The 13,378-nt window shown below is 55.3% G+C and overlaps 1 protein-coding gene across 2 annotated transcripts; it reads right to left on the bottom strand.

Annotated features, from left to right (window-relative positions):
• Nucleotides 1–744: 744 nt before the first annotated feature.
• Nucleotides 745–6,796, bottom strand: SP6 (Sp6 transcription factor). 2 transcript variants are annotated; one of them, XM_055576060.1, is made up of 3 exons: nucleotides 6,598–6,796; nucleotides 3,240–4,342; nucleotides 745–2,522 (listed from the first exon to the last, which is right to left on the bottom strand). In XM_055576060.1, exons 2-3 carry the CDS (start codon nucleotides 4,282–4,284, stop codon nucleotides 2,311–2,313), a joined length of 1,257 nt encoding a protein of 418 aa, XP_055432035.1. In that variant the 5' UTR covers nucleotides 4,285–4,342; nucleotides 6,598–6,796; the 3' UTR covers nucleotides 745–2,310. The 2 variants fall into 2 exon arrangements, with proteins under 2 accessions (XP_055432035.1, XP_055432036.1); XM_055576061.1 differs by lacking the exon at nucleotides 745–2,522 and having other exon boundaries at nucleotides 3,157–4,342.
• Between the last annotated feature and the right edge of the window lie 6,582 nt (nucleotides 6,797–13,378).

Below are 13,378 nucleotides of genomic sequence, written 5' to 3' on the forward strand. Positions count from 1 at the left end.
CTGGAGTCATGAGGCTTTTACTCTGACATGTGTCAGGCACGGACTGTGCACCAGGCACGGAGCAGCCTGGAAAAGTATGCATTCGCACATATCTGGGGGTGCCCCATGGACCCAGCGAGGTACTTCTGTGCACACCGCGATTGTGTAACTGTGGCGGGTCTCTAGCTGGGAGCTGCAGTACGAACCTTTCCTTCATACTTTCCAGCTGGGCGGGAGCCCATCAGATAGCTAGGCTGCCTTTCATCACCTTGTCCCTGATAGGGATCATCCTGGGTGAAGAAATCGCTGTCAGTCACCCCCACCTCACTCACAACCAGAAGGCCTGATTGACAGGCACACCCCCACAGGGGCGGGGAGAGGGGGCCAAGAGGCTGGCCATCTCTGGGAAGGCAGGGAACCAGCATTCTTGGTGGGGGAGGCTAAAGAAGGGGCTTGCATATGGAAGAGGAAGGAAATATCTAGAATCTTTCCATCTCCACAGGTGACGACCAGGGAAGAACAGTCAGCCCAGCTATCAACCCCGAGGGAACCCCACCCTCCTCCTGCACCAACAACCTCCGGGCAAGGCAGGATCCGACCCTTCAATCAGCTCAGCTCTGCCCCCAAACAAAGGGAGGGGAGGCTGCCCAGGGTTGCAGGATGAAAGAGAAGTGTCCACCCCACCCTGCAGCCAGCCTGGTCCTCACTGCTGAGGGACCCTGAGTCAAAAAGGAAGCCAGAGCTGGAAGACAAATGAAGCAGTGATGTGGTTGATGACTTTATTATGGCATAAAAAACACAGGCCGCTTCTTCCTCCTCCTCCCCCCACCCCCCTAAAGTGGGTTCACAGCAGTTAAAGAAAAAAAAAAATTCCTACATTTCTCCTCTAGGGGGCTGCCTAGAAGAGGGCAGACAGCCAAGCAACCTCGGTCTATAAAAGAGGGGAGCAGAAAAAAACCTATCCAAAGCCCTCACCCGCACACCTTAGAGCTCGGGGCCTCCATGGGGGAAACATCCACACCCCCTCTCCAACACCCACTAGGGAGCTCCCCTGAGAATGGTCACTGGGAAAGACTATCCTGGTGGCACAGGGAGAGGGTGGCTGCTTTCGATGGGTGGAGGAAAACGACATCTCACGCCCACGGAACCCTCTCTCCCTCCCCCTTTCCCACCGGGCCAGGCAACCTGCAGGCACTGCCCATTCTCTTCTGCCCCCAACTCTCTCCACAAGGAAAGGGACCTCTGGTCAGATAAGCAGGAGGTAGGGACAGAGGGAGCATAAAGAAAGGACGTGACTTCTTAACCTACCCCATGGGTCCTTCAGGGAGAGTCACCCTACCCCTCATAAGAAGGGCTCTCTTCTACACAAACATATCCCCTCCCCGCCCCCGCCAGATTCCAGCCCCACTTCCCAAAAAGCACCCAGTCCTTGGACTGGGCTCCAGCATCCCCAAGGAAAAGATGCTATGGGCCTTAGGCCAGAGGACCTTGGCTGGGTTGAACAAGACGGGGTCTCCCTGGCTGGAGACCCCAGGCTCAGTAGAGAAACACACATACACACAGAAATACACACATACATAGGTACACACAACATGCACACACATGTCCTAATATTAAATAAAATACCCTTTGCTTATAACTTAAAAAATCAATACACAACTAACCCTTGCATAGGGCTCTGGGTGGAGAAAGAAGGGCAGGGAAAAAGGAGGTCAGGGGGAACCTTAAGACCGCTATCTGGAGCCTGGGAAAGCCCACTAGCTCCAGGGTCCTATGGCCCACCAGACCCTTCCCCCATCAGCTTCCTTCCAAGTGCCTGGCTCAGCCTCTGCTGGCTTCCCCCGGCCCCACGTTCCCCACTCCAGAATCACCATCAGGATGTATTTTTAGCATCTAAAGAAGGGAACAGGGATGTTTCCTGGACATCACCTCAGAAGGCAGACCTTTTGCAATGAGAGAACCTCTTCATTTGGAAGGGGAGCCTCCTAACACACTCTACAGGAGGAGCAAGGCTGGTAGGCAGCGGGAAAGGGGATGGTCGAGCTAAATAAAGAGTGGGGCTTAGCTTCTCCGCTAAGAAGCAGAGAAGAGAAGATGGCCAGGCAGGGACAGACTTCTCCACTCAGAGCCAAACAGTTGGAGGTGGACATTCCCACCTAACCTCACGCAGCCGAGATAACCCTCTTCCTTCTATCCCTAAAGGGAAGGCAAATGCCAAGGGACCTAGGGTGAGGAACTACATCAATTCTGGAGCAGGGTCTCCTGGCTGCCTTGAAGGCCTACCTGGGGTAACAGATCAGAGTGGGCTACTGAACTTTATTTTTATAAAGATCAAAAGTTAAGGACTGAATCAGAGTTAGAGAGGGAAAGGCTTAGTTCCACTCCCTGACCAAATTGCTTTCTCCCATTTTTTAAGAGATTTCCTTGCTCAACCCCCACATCTAGCTCTCTCCTCCACCCCACCGGTCTTGCTGGAAGCTGTCGCAGGATTCTGGCCCTCTTCCCCTCTTCCTTCATGGCTCCATCAGACTGGGTCTGGAAGGCTTAATAAGGAGGCACATCAAAGGCGTTACTTCTGTGGCGACAACGCTCCCAGCCAGATAGAATCTCCTCCCTTAAGGGGACCCCCAGCCTCTGATACCCCATCTCAGCTCTTCCTCCGGAAACCCTGGGGTAAAAGCAATCTAAGGGGGATGAAAGGGACCCGGGGCGCAGGGCGGCTCTGGAGGCCCTTTTATGTCCCAGTTCCCAGGCGCTAAGGACGTGTCCAGACAGCTACCCCCAGCGCCCGGGGCGGCCCGACTCCCCTCTGCTCCTGGGACACGCCGTCTCCTCCAACCTGTGCCCTCCGCCCTCCAGCCGCCACAGGGGTATCCCTCCCCAACCCCCAGCCCAGGGGCGTGAGTGAAGTAGAGAGAGGAAGGGGAGAACTGACCGGCATGCGCAGCTCCTCCCTGCCCAGTCAAAACAGTCAAACGCGTCTGTCCCGTCCAGCTCCAGAGACTACGAAACCCCTAGCGCCCCGGTTCCCTGACCCCCACACCACTTTTCCTCCCTCTCAATAAATAACCACTTTCTCCTCTTACTCAAGCTGCACCCCCCCCCCAGGGCATCGGGCCCGAGGGCTCTCTTCTGATGGCCCCAGGGAAGACCAGCGGGGAGGCAGGACGGAGGAGCTCAGTTGGAGGGAGCCGCGCTGCCCTCAGCCTCCCGCTTGCCTTTGCCCCCGGGGGGCTCCACCCCGCCAGCCTTGCCCTCACCCGCCGCTGCCCCGGCTGCCTCCTCTTTGGTGCCCTCGTGGGTTTTCATGTGTTTGGCCAGGTGGTCGCTGCGCATGAAGACCCGGCTGCAGACGGCGCAGGGGAACTTCTTGGTGCCGGTGTGGGTCTGGAGATGGCGCTGCAGCTCGTCAGAACGCGTGAAGCGCTTGCCGCAGAAGAGCCAGTTGCACACGAAGGGACGGTCGCCGCTATGCCAGCGCAGATGCGCCTTCAGGTGTGACGTCTTGGCGTAAGCTTTCCCACAGCCTGGGATGTGGCAATTGTGCAAATGCTTCTTCTTGCCCCCATCGGGCCCGCATGGAGCCCCCAGTCGCTCCGCCTCCAAGCAGTTGGGACAGCGGCAAACGGTCTGGCCTGAGCTGCGCGGCACCGACCGCCGGGAGCCTTTGGGCCGGGCCGCCCCGTCCAGACTGGTATCCAGGCCCTGGGACTCTGGGGCTGCCGCTTCCAACGCCTTCGCCCCGTCGGGAGGCCCCAGGAGGTGCTGCCCTCCGGCGGCTGGGAGGAGGTGGTGCGGATGTGGGTGGGGCGGTGGGGCGCAGAGCTGGTGGTCTCCAACATAGCCCCCCAAGCCAGCCTGTAGCGCCCCGGGGTGGCCCGGTGAGGTCAGCGCGCTCTGAGCGTGGGGGAGGTCCATCCAGCTGGTACCCGGATGAAGGTCCCACCACGAGCCATCCTCGGTGCCTGGGTGTGTCGGCCGGAACCAGGATTCGTAATGGTGTGACATGTCCGGCTGCAGGAGCTTGGAAAAGGGTCCCGGGACCAAGGGGCTGTCGTTTTCCAGGTCCTCGCAGGTTACCCGAGAGGAGGCCCCTGGCAGCTCATAGCCCTGTGAGAAGTCCACCTCGGGGCCCAGCGGGAGGCTCTGCAGCTCTCCAGGCTGCAGCGGGGAGGGGTAGTCCCCGGCCTCCGGGCTCGTGTGGCCCTGGTATGTTTGGAGAGGCTGCAGGTCGAGGCGCGGCGGGGAGGCGGCAGGCGCGTCCGTGTGCTGGCTGCCCAGAGAGCCGCAGACGGCGGTTAGCATTGCCGGGATCCGGGGTGGGATGGGGGACAGGGATAGTCAAGGGCACCTCAGGTGGGACCTAAAGGAGGCAAAGAAGAGACAAAGTGAGGAAAGTAACTGGCTCATTTTCCTTCTCAGCCCAGATCCCCTCCTGGGCCAAGTGCTTCTTTCCCACCCCCAGGTGAAAAGTGGGGAAAGAACCTCTGGTTGTAGACTAAAGACCAGTTAAGAGTGCTAGGAAGGGTTGAGGGTGTGAGGCCCTCCACCGCGGGCAGACACTGATAGAAGTTCACCTTCTCCTAGGTGATCCTTCCTAGAGGACCCAGCTCATCCAGGGAGTTGGGCTGGTCCCAGGTGAGCAGGTCAGATTTACCTAGATTACAGTTCTAGAATCATCCTAGCTGCCCAGCTGGGTGTGAGGGGCAGTGGCATTGCTCCCATATCCCTCCCCCAAAATCCCCGCCCCCCCCCCCCCCCCCCCCCCCGCAGATCTGCTGCCAGCCACAATGGAGAATCTAGGCTCATCTCCAGTTTAAGTCCCCACCTTAACTCAGGACTCAGCTGGGTAGAAGGAGGTGTTCTAACCCAAAACTTAAGGTGACCTGACTTCCCAAAGCCCCAAGCAGGTTCCGAGGTTTTAGAAAAAGAGCTCTCTTTCCATCCCTGAGGCATGTTCAGTGAAGAAGAGCATTTCTCTGCCCTACACCACTCCCCCCAGCTTCCTGCCTGGCTGGATTGCCTCAGCCCCATCAAACCCATTCCCATACCTGGCCCCCATTCCCTTTCTCTCTACCGGGGACTTCACCTTCCCGGGGTACAGCTACAGTGCCAGTTTCCAGAGAACGTCTCTCCACCAGAGAAAGCTCAGCCTCCTGTCTGGCCTGACCTACACCAGCGCCCAGTCAGTTTTCTGGCTGCTACCTCTGCCCTCCTCCAATCTAGGGGAGACCCAGATATGAAGCTTGGAGGGGTCTGCTTCCCCGGAGAAGGGGTCAGGCAGAGACGAGCTTACCAGCAAGCTCAGGAAGATAAAATTGCCACCCCTGTAAGGGATTCGGGGACAGAGTAGGGGAAGCAACAGGAAAAGCCAGAATAGCACAGAAATTAAGAGGAAGAATTACCCAGAGATATTATACAGGGAGTGCATTCTAGACTTGGATAGTTTTTAGGAGCTCTCTACATGATTCTAACATGCAACCAAGTGTTGAGAACCACTGCTCCTGGCCAATCCTCTTATTTTATTTTTCAATTCTCATTTTAAAGAAGAGGAAACAGCCATAATTGGAAAAGTCACTTGAAAAAAGACATTCAATCTATTCATTCAATCAGCTAGTATGTATCTCTGTGAACCAGGTCTCTCCATTCCTGGTCTATTTCTCTTTCCTTAAACCATTGGGAAACCAAAGACCACTCCCCTCCAGAAAGAGTGGGCCCCTTTCTGGAACACATACTTGTCACTTGAAGGTCCCCCTCATCTCACCACCTCTCAGTAAGATCTGGGATCCCTGCCCTGATGCCTGGAGTGTGTGAGTTCGGGTGCCTGGACCTTCGCTGATTGTGGCGGGAGGAGACAGTGGTTTAGGGCAGGGGTTTTCCCCTCCCAAATCAGTATTTGGATGACCTTACTATCTTCTGCTTCTGGGGGACCAGGGAGGTCGCTTAGGTTGTCTGGGAGAGGCAGGGAGAAGGGAACTAGGGCGCCTACTCAAGCTCCTGCTGCCTCACCACAAGAAAGGAACTGGGTGAAACGGCAGAAACAGAGCCTCAGGCCCAGGCGGGGCAGCCCAGAAGGGGCTGGGTGGGAGCAGTGAGGTCTGGGACCCTAATAGCTTTTGGCGCCTGGGAACTGCCCCAGGGTTGGAGTAGGGGTTGGGGGACAAGCTAACGATCCAGGCTCCAGAGTGGCCTCTCCAGCCACAGGGCCAGGGAGCCCAATCCTAGGATGCACTAGCCTGCTATCGAGATCTCGGTAAGGGAGACAGCCGGGCGCGTACCCGGGCTTGCGGCTCCCCAGGCGGGAAGGAGGGTAGAGACACCCTTCTTCCCTCTTCCGCCGGCTGCCTCTCCCATCACCGGAGCTCAGGTGGTTAGGACTTCCGTACTCCCGGTCCTCAAGTTTCCAGTCCTCCAGCTGTCCCAGTCGCTCCAGTTTCCCCAGTCTCCAGCCTCTCCCTTCCGCCCCGTTTTCACTTCGCCGGTACTCTAAACTCCTCAGATTCTTTAGGACCACCTCCCCCGAGGCCAGAGGAAGCTGCAGTGCGTTCCGGGCACGTCTTTCCGAGGAGATCCCTGGTGCGCGCGCCCCTTGCCGCCCCGACCCGGGGGGGCTCCTACCTCGAGTGTGCGCTCGGGCTCCGGCCACGGCAGGCTGGCGCGCTCCCGAAGGGCGCTCTTGACCCCCGCGCGCCAGCAGGCTCTCCAGCGGCGAGCGGCAGGAGCCGAGGGCTAGCGAGAGCAGCGAGCAGACCCGGCGGCGGGCGGCGGAGGAGGGGCGGAGAGAGGCGGCGGGAGGGCGGAGGGCGGAGGGCGGGCGGGAGCCGGCGAGCGAGCGAGCGAGGCCAGCTCCGCCCGTGACTCACCGCGCTCTCTGCCTTCATCCTCTGCCCTGCGCTCCTTTTTCCCCGAATTCACGGCCCCGCCCACCTCACCTGCGGCCTCCTTTAACCCTTGCGGGCTCGGCCGGACCGGGCCTGGCCCGGGGCAGAGGGCGGGCGGGCGGGCGGGGGTGGGGGGCTGATCTCTAACTAGGTCGCACTCCGCCCCCTCCCTTGCTCCTCCTTGGCCCCTCCACTGCTGGGGCGAGGGGCCTGGGCGGAGTGTCTCCCGGGTTCTGGGGCCCGCCCCATCGAGCGGAGTACTGCCCTCGAGCTGGCTCAGTTTGGCGGGCGCGCAGGACTCAGACCCTGCGGGAATGGAGGAGGAGGTGGGTCCTAAGGGTGATACCGAGTCACCCTAGGGCGCCGTTTGCCTCGACGGCCCTCCACCCACCCGTCCACCCCGGCTGGGCAGAGCTGCCCCAGAACGGAGAGGAAAGAAAGAAACAGGATTGAGAGCCGAGTATGTGTCCGGTCTACCCCAGGCCTGGGCCGTGAGAAGTTGGTCTTGGCCGCTGCCCTCCTTCACCATTCCCCCAGCCGCTTCTCTCCACGACCACCACCTTTCCAGGTTCTTTGCGCTCTCTCTTGCTTCCCGACTCTCTGGCTACTTACCGTTTTTTGAGCGACCTCCTCCTTTCCTCTTCCCACACGTCTGGTCGGTCTCTACCTGCCCCCTCAGCTCTCACTCTCCATCTACCCTTGGGCAGCAACCCCAGCGCCTCCCAGGTCCGCGTCTCAAATGCAGTCGCGTTCCCCTCGGACCCGAAGTTTCTCAGCCTGCGCCCAGCCCCTCTCGCCCTCTGGGGCACCCGACTGTGAAAGCTGGGTTAGGAGCCGGGATAGCCTGGGAAAAGGACACTTCTGCAAAGATTTGCGCGACCCCTCGCCTCACTCCTTCCCAATTCTCATCTGAATGTCTAAACCCAAGGTCCATAACTTTGGGGAAAGGTCTTGGATTCCTCTGAGAAAACCAAATGCACAGTGCAGCCCTCTGCAAAGTTTCAGGGCGTTTGCGACGCCCACCTGCAAACTTCTGTCCAGATCGGAGTTGATTGAGATAACCAGGGCGGATGAGTCGGGGAGTTCCCGTCTCCTCCCCGCCAGCCTGGCCTGGTCGCCGGGTTAGGAGGCTCCCTTCCCAGTGGGTGCCTCCCCGTACTTGCCGCTTCGACCTCCTGAAGTGACTCTTCTGTTGCAGGGGGAATTCTGATCAACTTCCTAATTTTTTTCGTTGCCCCGGCTGGCTTTCCCCATGCGCTCTGCCATCTGCTTTTAAAATTTCGTTTCTGTCTTTACATCTATTTCATACAGCCTGAGTGGAATTTAGGCTGATTCATTTTCACAGATAGAGCCCCGGTTCCACCGCAGTTGGTTTACCTGTCCTGAATAGTAAGTGCAACTATTAAACTGCCAAACTGAGTCCACAAGGCACTTGAAAATCGATCTTTTTGTGTACGGTTCTCCACCACCAAACATACACATTCTCATATCCAGAATCAGTGTTTGATTCATCTGTGCAAATCCCTCGTTTGTAAGACCCAGTTTCCTCATCTGGATAACCTGGGTACAATTTGGGAGAGTTTCCTGGGGCTTGGAGAAATTGATGTTCCTAAAGCATTTAACCCGTGGGGCCCCTGGTAAGCTTGTAGTAAAGGGAAGGTATCGTTTATAGTGTTATAATTATTAAATAAGTTGGTTCCCAGCAAATGTTTCTTGGATTAAGGTATATTCACAAAGATCTTTGGGCTGAACGTTGACAGATCTAAATTCTGTCTCTAGCCCTGCATTTGCTACGCTGATCTGGTGAATCAGGTTGCTCTGAGACTCAGTTTCCTCATGAGTGAAATGCGGTTAGAGCAGCCGCCCTTGTGGGGTAAAGGACGGGCGGGCACTTAGGAAGCCGAGCGGCGCCGCCCAGGTGTCAGGGATTGCACTTTCTGATTGGGATTTCATTCCTGACTCTTGGGCCCCTGAGATGTCAAGTCTCAACAACGGCTCTGGGTCTTTGTGGCCACAGCTAAATGAACACCCCCTTTCTGTCCACATGGTTTTATTTCCATGCATTCAGCCTGCAAATCTTGACTTGGATTTGCACTTGAGTTCATAACCACCTCTGGAACGGAGTTACAGGCTCACATCGGAGAGCCTGCTACTCGAATTTCTGGGTTAAGTCTGATTCGACCCCTAGGAATTCTCTTCCCCCTCCTCGTCCTCCCAACAGCCCACTGACCTCTGGTTTAACGCCTGAGCACAGATCTAACTCTTGGTGGGATACCCGAGCCCCTCTCTCATTTATGTATAGGCACCAGCTTGTCTTGTCTTCCTGTTTCCATCTTTCCCTGGAAAGAACATGGAAAGGTATACTGCCCCTGGATGATAGACATCCCACCGCGCTTTCACCCTGCCCCCCTTTAACCCCGCCCGGTCCTGACCCATAGCCACCTGAGTTTCCCAGAAGCAAAGACCCTCCATCTGCCTGGAGCTCATTGTCATTGTGAAATTCAACAACAGAGCAGTTGTCTCAGAAAAGTCAGCCTTCCTCACTTCCTGCCCTCCCTGGGTTTCTGCCTCTGACTCAGGACAATTTCTTTCTTCCAGATCCCCCTCTGCTTTTGTTCCTTTGGTTCCAGCCCTTTCAATGTCCCACTTGCTGTGAGTTTCCTTACTTAATGATGCTCATAGTCTAATGTGACTGCCAAGATCGCCCCTGCCCACTGCCTTGATATCTCACTTCATAGTTGAAGCACGCTGCCCACCGAGATCTGTCCAGGGCTTGGGCCATTTCTCGTCCCCCTGAGGGGGTAAACAGATTTTGCCAAAAGTGTCTGTCTCCCATTCTTGCCACTCCTCTCCTTCTCATGCCTCATTTATAGTCAGCAATCCACTTTGTAGCTGGAGCAGCCTTGTTGGTCTCCATGTTCATCATAACCAGCATTGATTTATTGGGCACCTACTGTGCTCCGGTTGCTTCACACAAACATCTCTAATTCTCATAAGCATGCAGCAAGGTAGTTGTTATTATCCCCCCCCCCCTCATTGTACAGATGAGGAAGCTGAAGTTAAATGACCTGCCCAAGATTACAGAGCTGTTAAGAGACAGAGAAGGAAACCAACTCCAGATCTGTCAGGCTCTAAAGCACACACTTTGCCCCCTGTTCAATCTGGCCTCAGCAGTAGTGATGGTCCTGGAAGTCTGGCTCCCTAGATCCTGAAGGTGGAGAGGACGAAATTCTTAAAATATTCCCCAGCACAGAGCCATTAAGAGCCTGATGTTCAGATAGGACAAACCGGTCCCATCTTGGATTGGTCTGCTGTGGTCCCTTCCAAACCTCAAGTGTCCCTCTGTAGAGATTGTACTATGAGAATATCAAAGCTATTCTGCCCATAAAAATTGTCCAGTGCAAACCCTCATTTTGAAATTAAATCCCAGAATGGGGAGGCAAGTAGCTCAAAGTCACACAAGTTAGAAGCAGAGCAGGGGCCAGAACCCCAGTCTCCTGATTCTTGGTCTCCTAGCTGCTTGCTCTTCTCTACTTCAGGCTGCACTCAGCAAGCTGGTGATCACAGACACTAATACCTTCCTCATATCCCCTCCTGCCCACCCCCTCACCTCTCCCAAGCTCCTGGGAAACTGGACTGAGTCCAGAGCTCGAGTCAGATGTTATTCTTTCATCATCCTTTATTCACTGAACTAACACTTACTGAGAGCCTACCCAGGGCCAAGCACTTAGCATTCAGCGTTAGTTGCTCGGTCTTGCGACTCCATACACTGTAGCCCACCAGGTTACTCCATCCATCCCTGGGATTTTCCAGGCAAGAATACTGGAGTGGGTTGCTATTTCCTTCTCCTTCCCTCTTTGGGGGTCTTCCCAATGCACTACTTGTGTACTAATTCTGTTATAAACCCAAATGTTCCTAGCATCACTCTCACTCTGAAAGATGAACCCAACTGAGGCTAGTACATCTCTATGTGTGTGTGTGTGTGCCTAAAAATGTGTGTGTACTCACTACACCTGTGTGTACTTTTAGGGCTGGAATGTGGGGTGCTGGTCCTCTCTCCTCCATCATAAAGGATGGTCCTCACAGGACATGAACGGTTGTTTCCCCCTTACAACTTTTGCAGATATGCTATCATGTATGGACTTCCATGTGGTTGAGTGTGTGCCCTGCATTTATATTAGCCCTTCTGTTTTCTCCAAATGAAATCCTCCGTCAGATCTCAGCCCAGTACAGAGACCTCCAAGAATCCTCTTTTGTTCTCCATGCAGACCCCTCCAAGATCTCCCTCTTATGTTCCCTTCCCCAGTTCAGAGAGAATCTAACTTTTTAACCCCTTCTCAATGAGTCCAACTTTGGAGTGGAGACCTGGTGCCCTAAACTGGACACAAACAGCCCCTCTTACCAGTCCATGGAGCCCAGAGTTGGCAGCAGCAGTGAGGGGCAAGTGGGGGTGATGGAAGAGTCAGGCTTTATAAAGGATGCAACAGTCAGATCCAGAGGGGGAGGTGAGAGACTCGGGCAGGGAAGCTGCCAAGTCCTCACGGCCTCGGAAGCTTTTAGGATAATCCAGGAAACAGTGGCCCCCGGCTGTCCTGGGGGAGTGGTGGGGCTGAGATCTGAGTCTCTGACATCTGCCAAGAAAGGAGGATTTCAGCTGGAAGAGGCAGCTGGAGTGGGTATGGGGGGATGCTGGACATCCTTCCCTCCCCAGAGGTTGGACAGGTGATGGGAGAGGGACAAAGTCGTTCTCCCAGGATGGAGGAAATGAGAGCATCGCCAGTTGAAAGAGCTGGCATGGCAGGAGCTCTCCAACTCCATCCCCCTCCTTTTGTTTCCTCCATGGACAGGGGAAAGAAAGAAGGCACTTTTAAGACCTCACACACACACACACACACACACACACACACACACCCCTTCAAGTGGTCCCTCCCTGAAGAGCTCCCCAGCAGTGTTCCTGGCTGTTCTGCAGCTAAGGTGGGTCTCTCATTCTCTGCTGGAGCCTTGTTCCTTCTCCTTTTTTTTGTTCCCCTTTCAGTTACTTCTCAACTCAGAACTGCCAGGAGGGTCCAATGTAATTCACATTTTTGGATCTAGGTTCTCTCATTGTCAAATAGGAAGGGAAGACATTCTCCCTGAGTTAGGATAGGGTGGGGCAGCTTGGGATGGACAAGAGTTCACCTAGGACCAGAGGCTGAGCCCAGCCAAGAACTTTCTATAAGGAGGTCCGCCATCCTGGAATGCCAGGAGAGTGAAGAGGCTGGGAACACAGCCTACAAAGGGAGAAGGGGCCTAGAGGTGGGTTTAGGTGGACCCACATGGTCCCCAACCACACAAACTGAATGGTAGAGTGGTTGTGTGTTTAGGCACGCTGACTAACAGGAGCATGTCCTGGAGGAGAGAAGGACAGAAGATCAGGAAGGGGAAAGCAGATGAAACAGGCTAAGACCAGTTTCCCAAAGCTCTCTTAAGCTAGGAATTCTGACCCACATAGAATAGCCTGGAGACTTTTCATGTGACCACATCCCATTCTTGACCATTGCCCAGTGCCCTCGGCACTGGGAACAGGAGCTGCTGTGCACCCCCTACACATGCACAGATCCCAATAGCCCAGGGCTTGCCTACCACCTCCCCCACCAAGTCTCCCACAGGGTGAGTCAGGGCGTCTGCACCCTGAACTCTTGTCCTGCTCCTCCCCCTACACCCCCAGAAATCTCTAGACTGGGAATTCCCAGTCCCTTCATTAGCTTTTCAGTAATTATCCTGTAAAGGCCCCAACAGGTCCTTCTTCTACCCATTTCAGAGATGAGAACATTGAGGCCCTTAAGAGTGCAAAAAAGCTCATCAGAAAGCCACCCATCAGGCAGGAGAGAGTAGAGTGGTAAGGGGCTTAGGAGTCACGGCTGCACCCTCTCCTTTAATCCCAGGCAAAATTAAGAGGACAGGGCTCATGTACAACTCCCTGGGGGAGCCCAGGCGTCAGGATGGAGGCAGGCTCCAGGGAGGGGCTTCCCTGTCCCTCCCCACCTTCCAGCCCAGAAAATCAGAGTGAGGGGGGAAACAAGCCGAGGAGACCACACAGGTGGAGTAAATAATGTTAATACGGGAGCATTATCACTAGGGCATTTCCTCATGGATAAATGTCTCAAATACCAAAGGATGCCTCCAAATTATAGTTAATTACAGAGTTGATTTGCATAAATTATAAGGTGAGCATACAAATTCTTTCAATCGGTTCCATATGCTTAGGTAGCAGGTCCAGTCCAAAATGGGAGAATCTTGGGGTGGGGGATTTGGGAGGAGGAAAAGGATGAAGCCCTTGGCTTGGACCTACTGGCCCACACCCCTCCCCAGCTCTCCGATCAGTAGAGAGTGCCTGGAGACCCTGACTGGTTTGCGGGGAGGGGTTTTACCCAGATCCTGGTTTACCTGGACCCTAGCTGACAGGAGACCCCCTTCCTCCTCTCTATTCGCACCTTGGAACAAAGTGCTTTCCCACCAATGACGAGGTAGGAAAGTGG

The sequence above is a fragment of the Bubalus kerabau genome, chromosome 4, assembly GCF_029407905.1.
Source record: "Bubalus kerabau isolate K-KA32 ecotype Philippines breed swamp buffalo chromosome 4, PCC_UOA_SB_1v2, whole genome shotgun sequence".
NCBI lineage: Eukaryota > Metazoa > Chordata > Mammalia > Artiodactyla > Bovidae > Bubalus > Bubalus kerabau.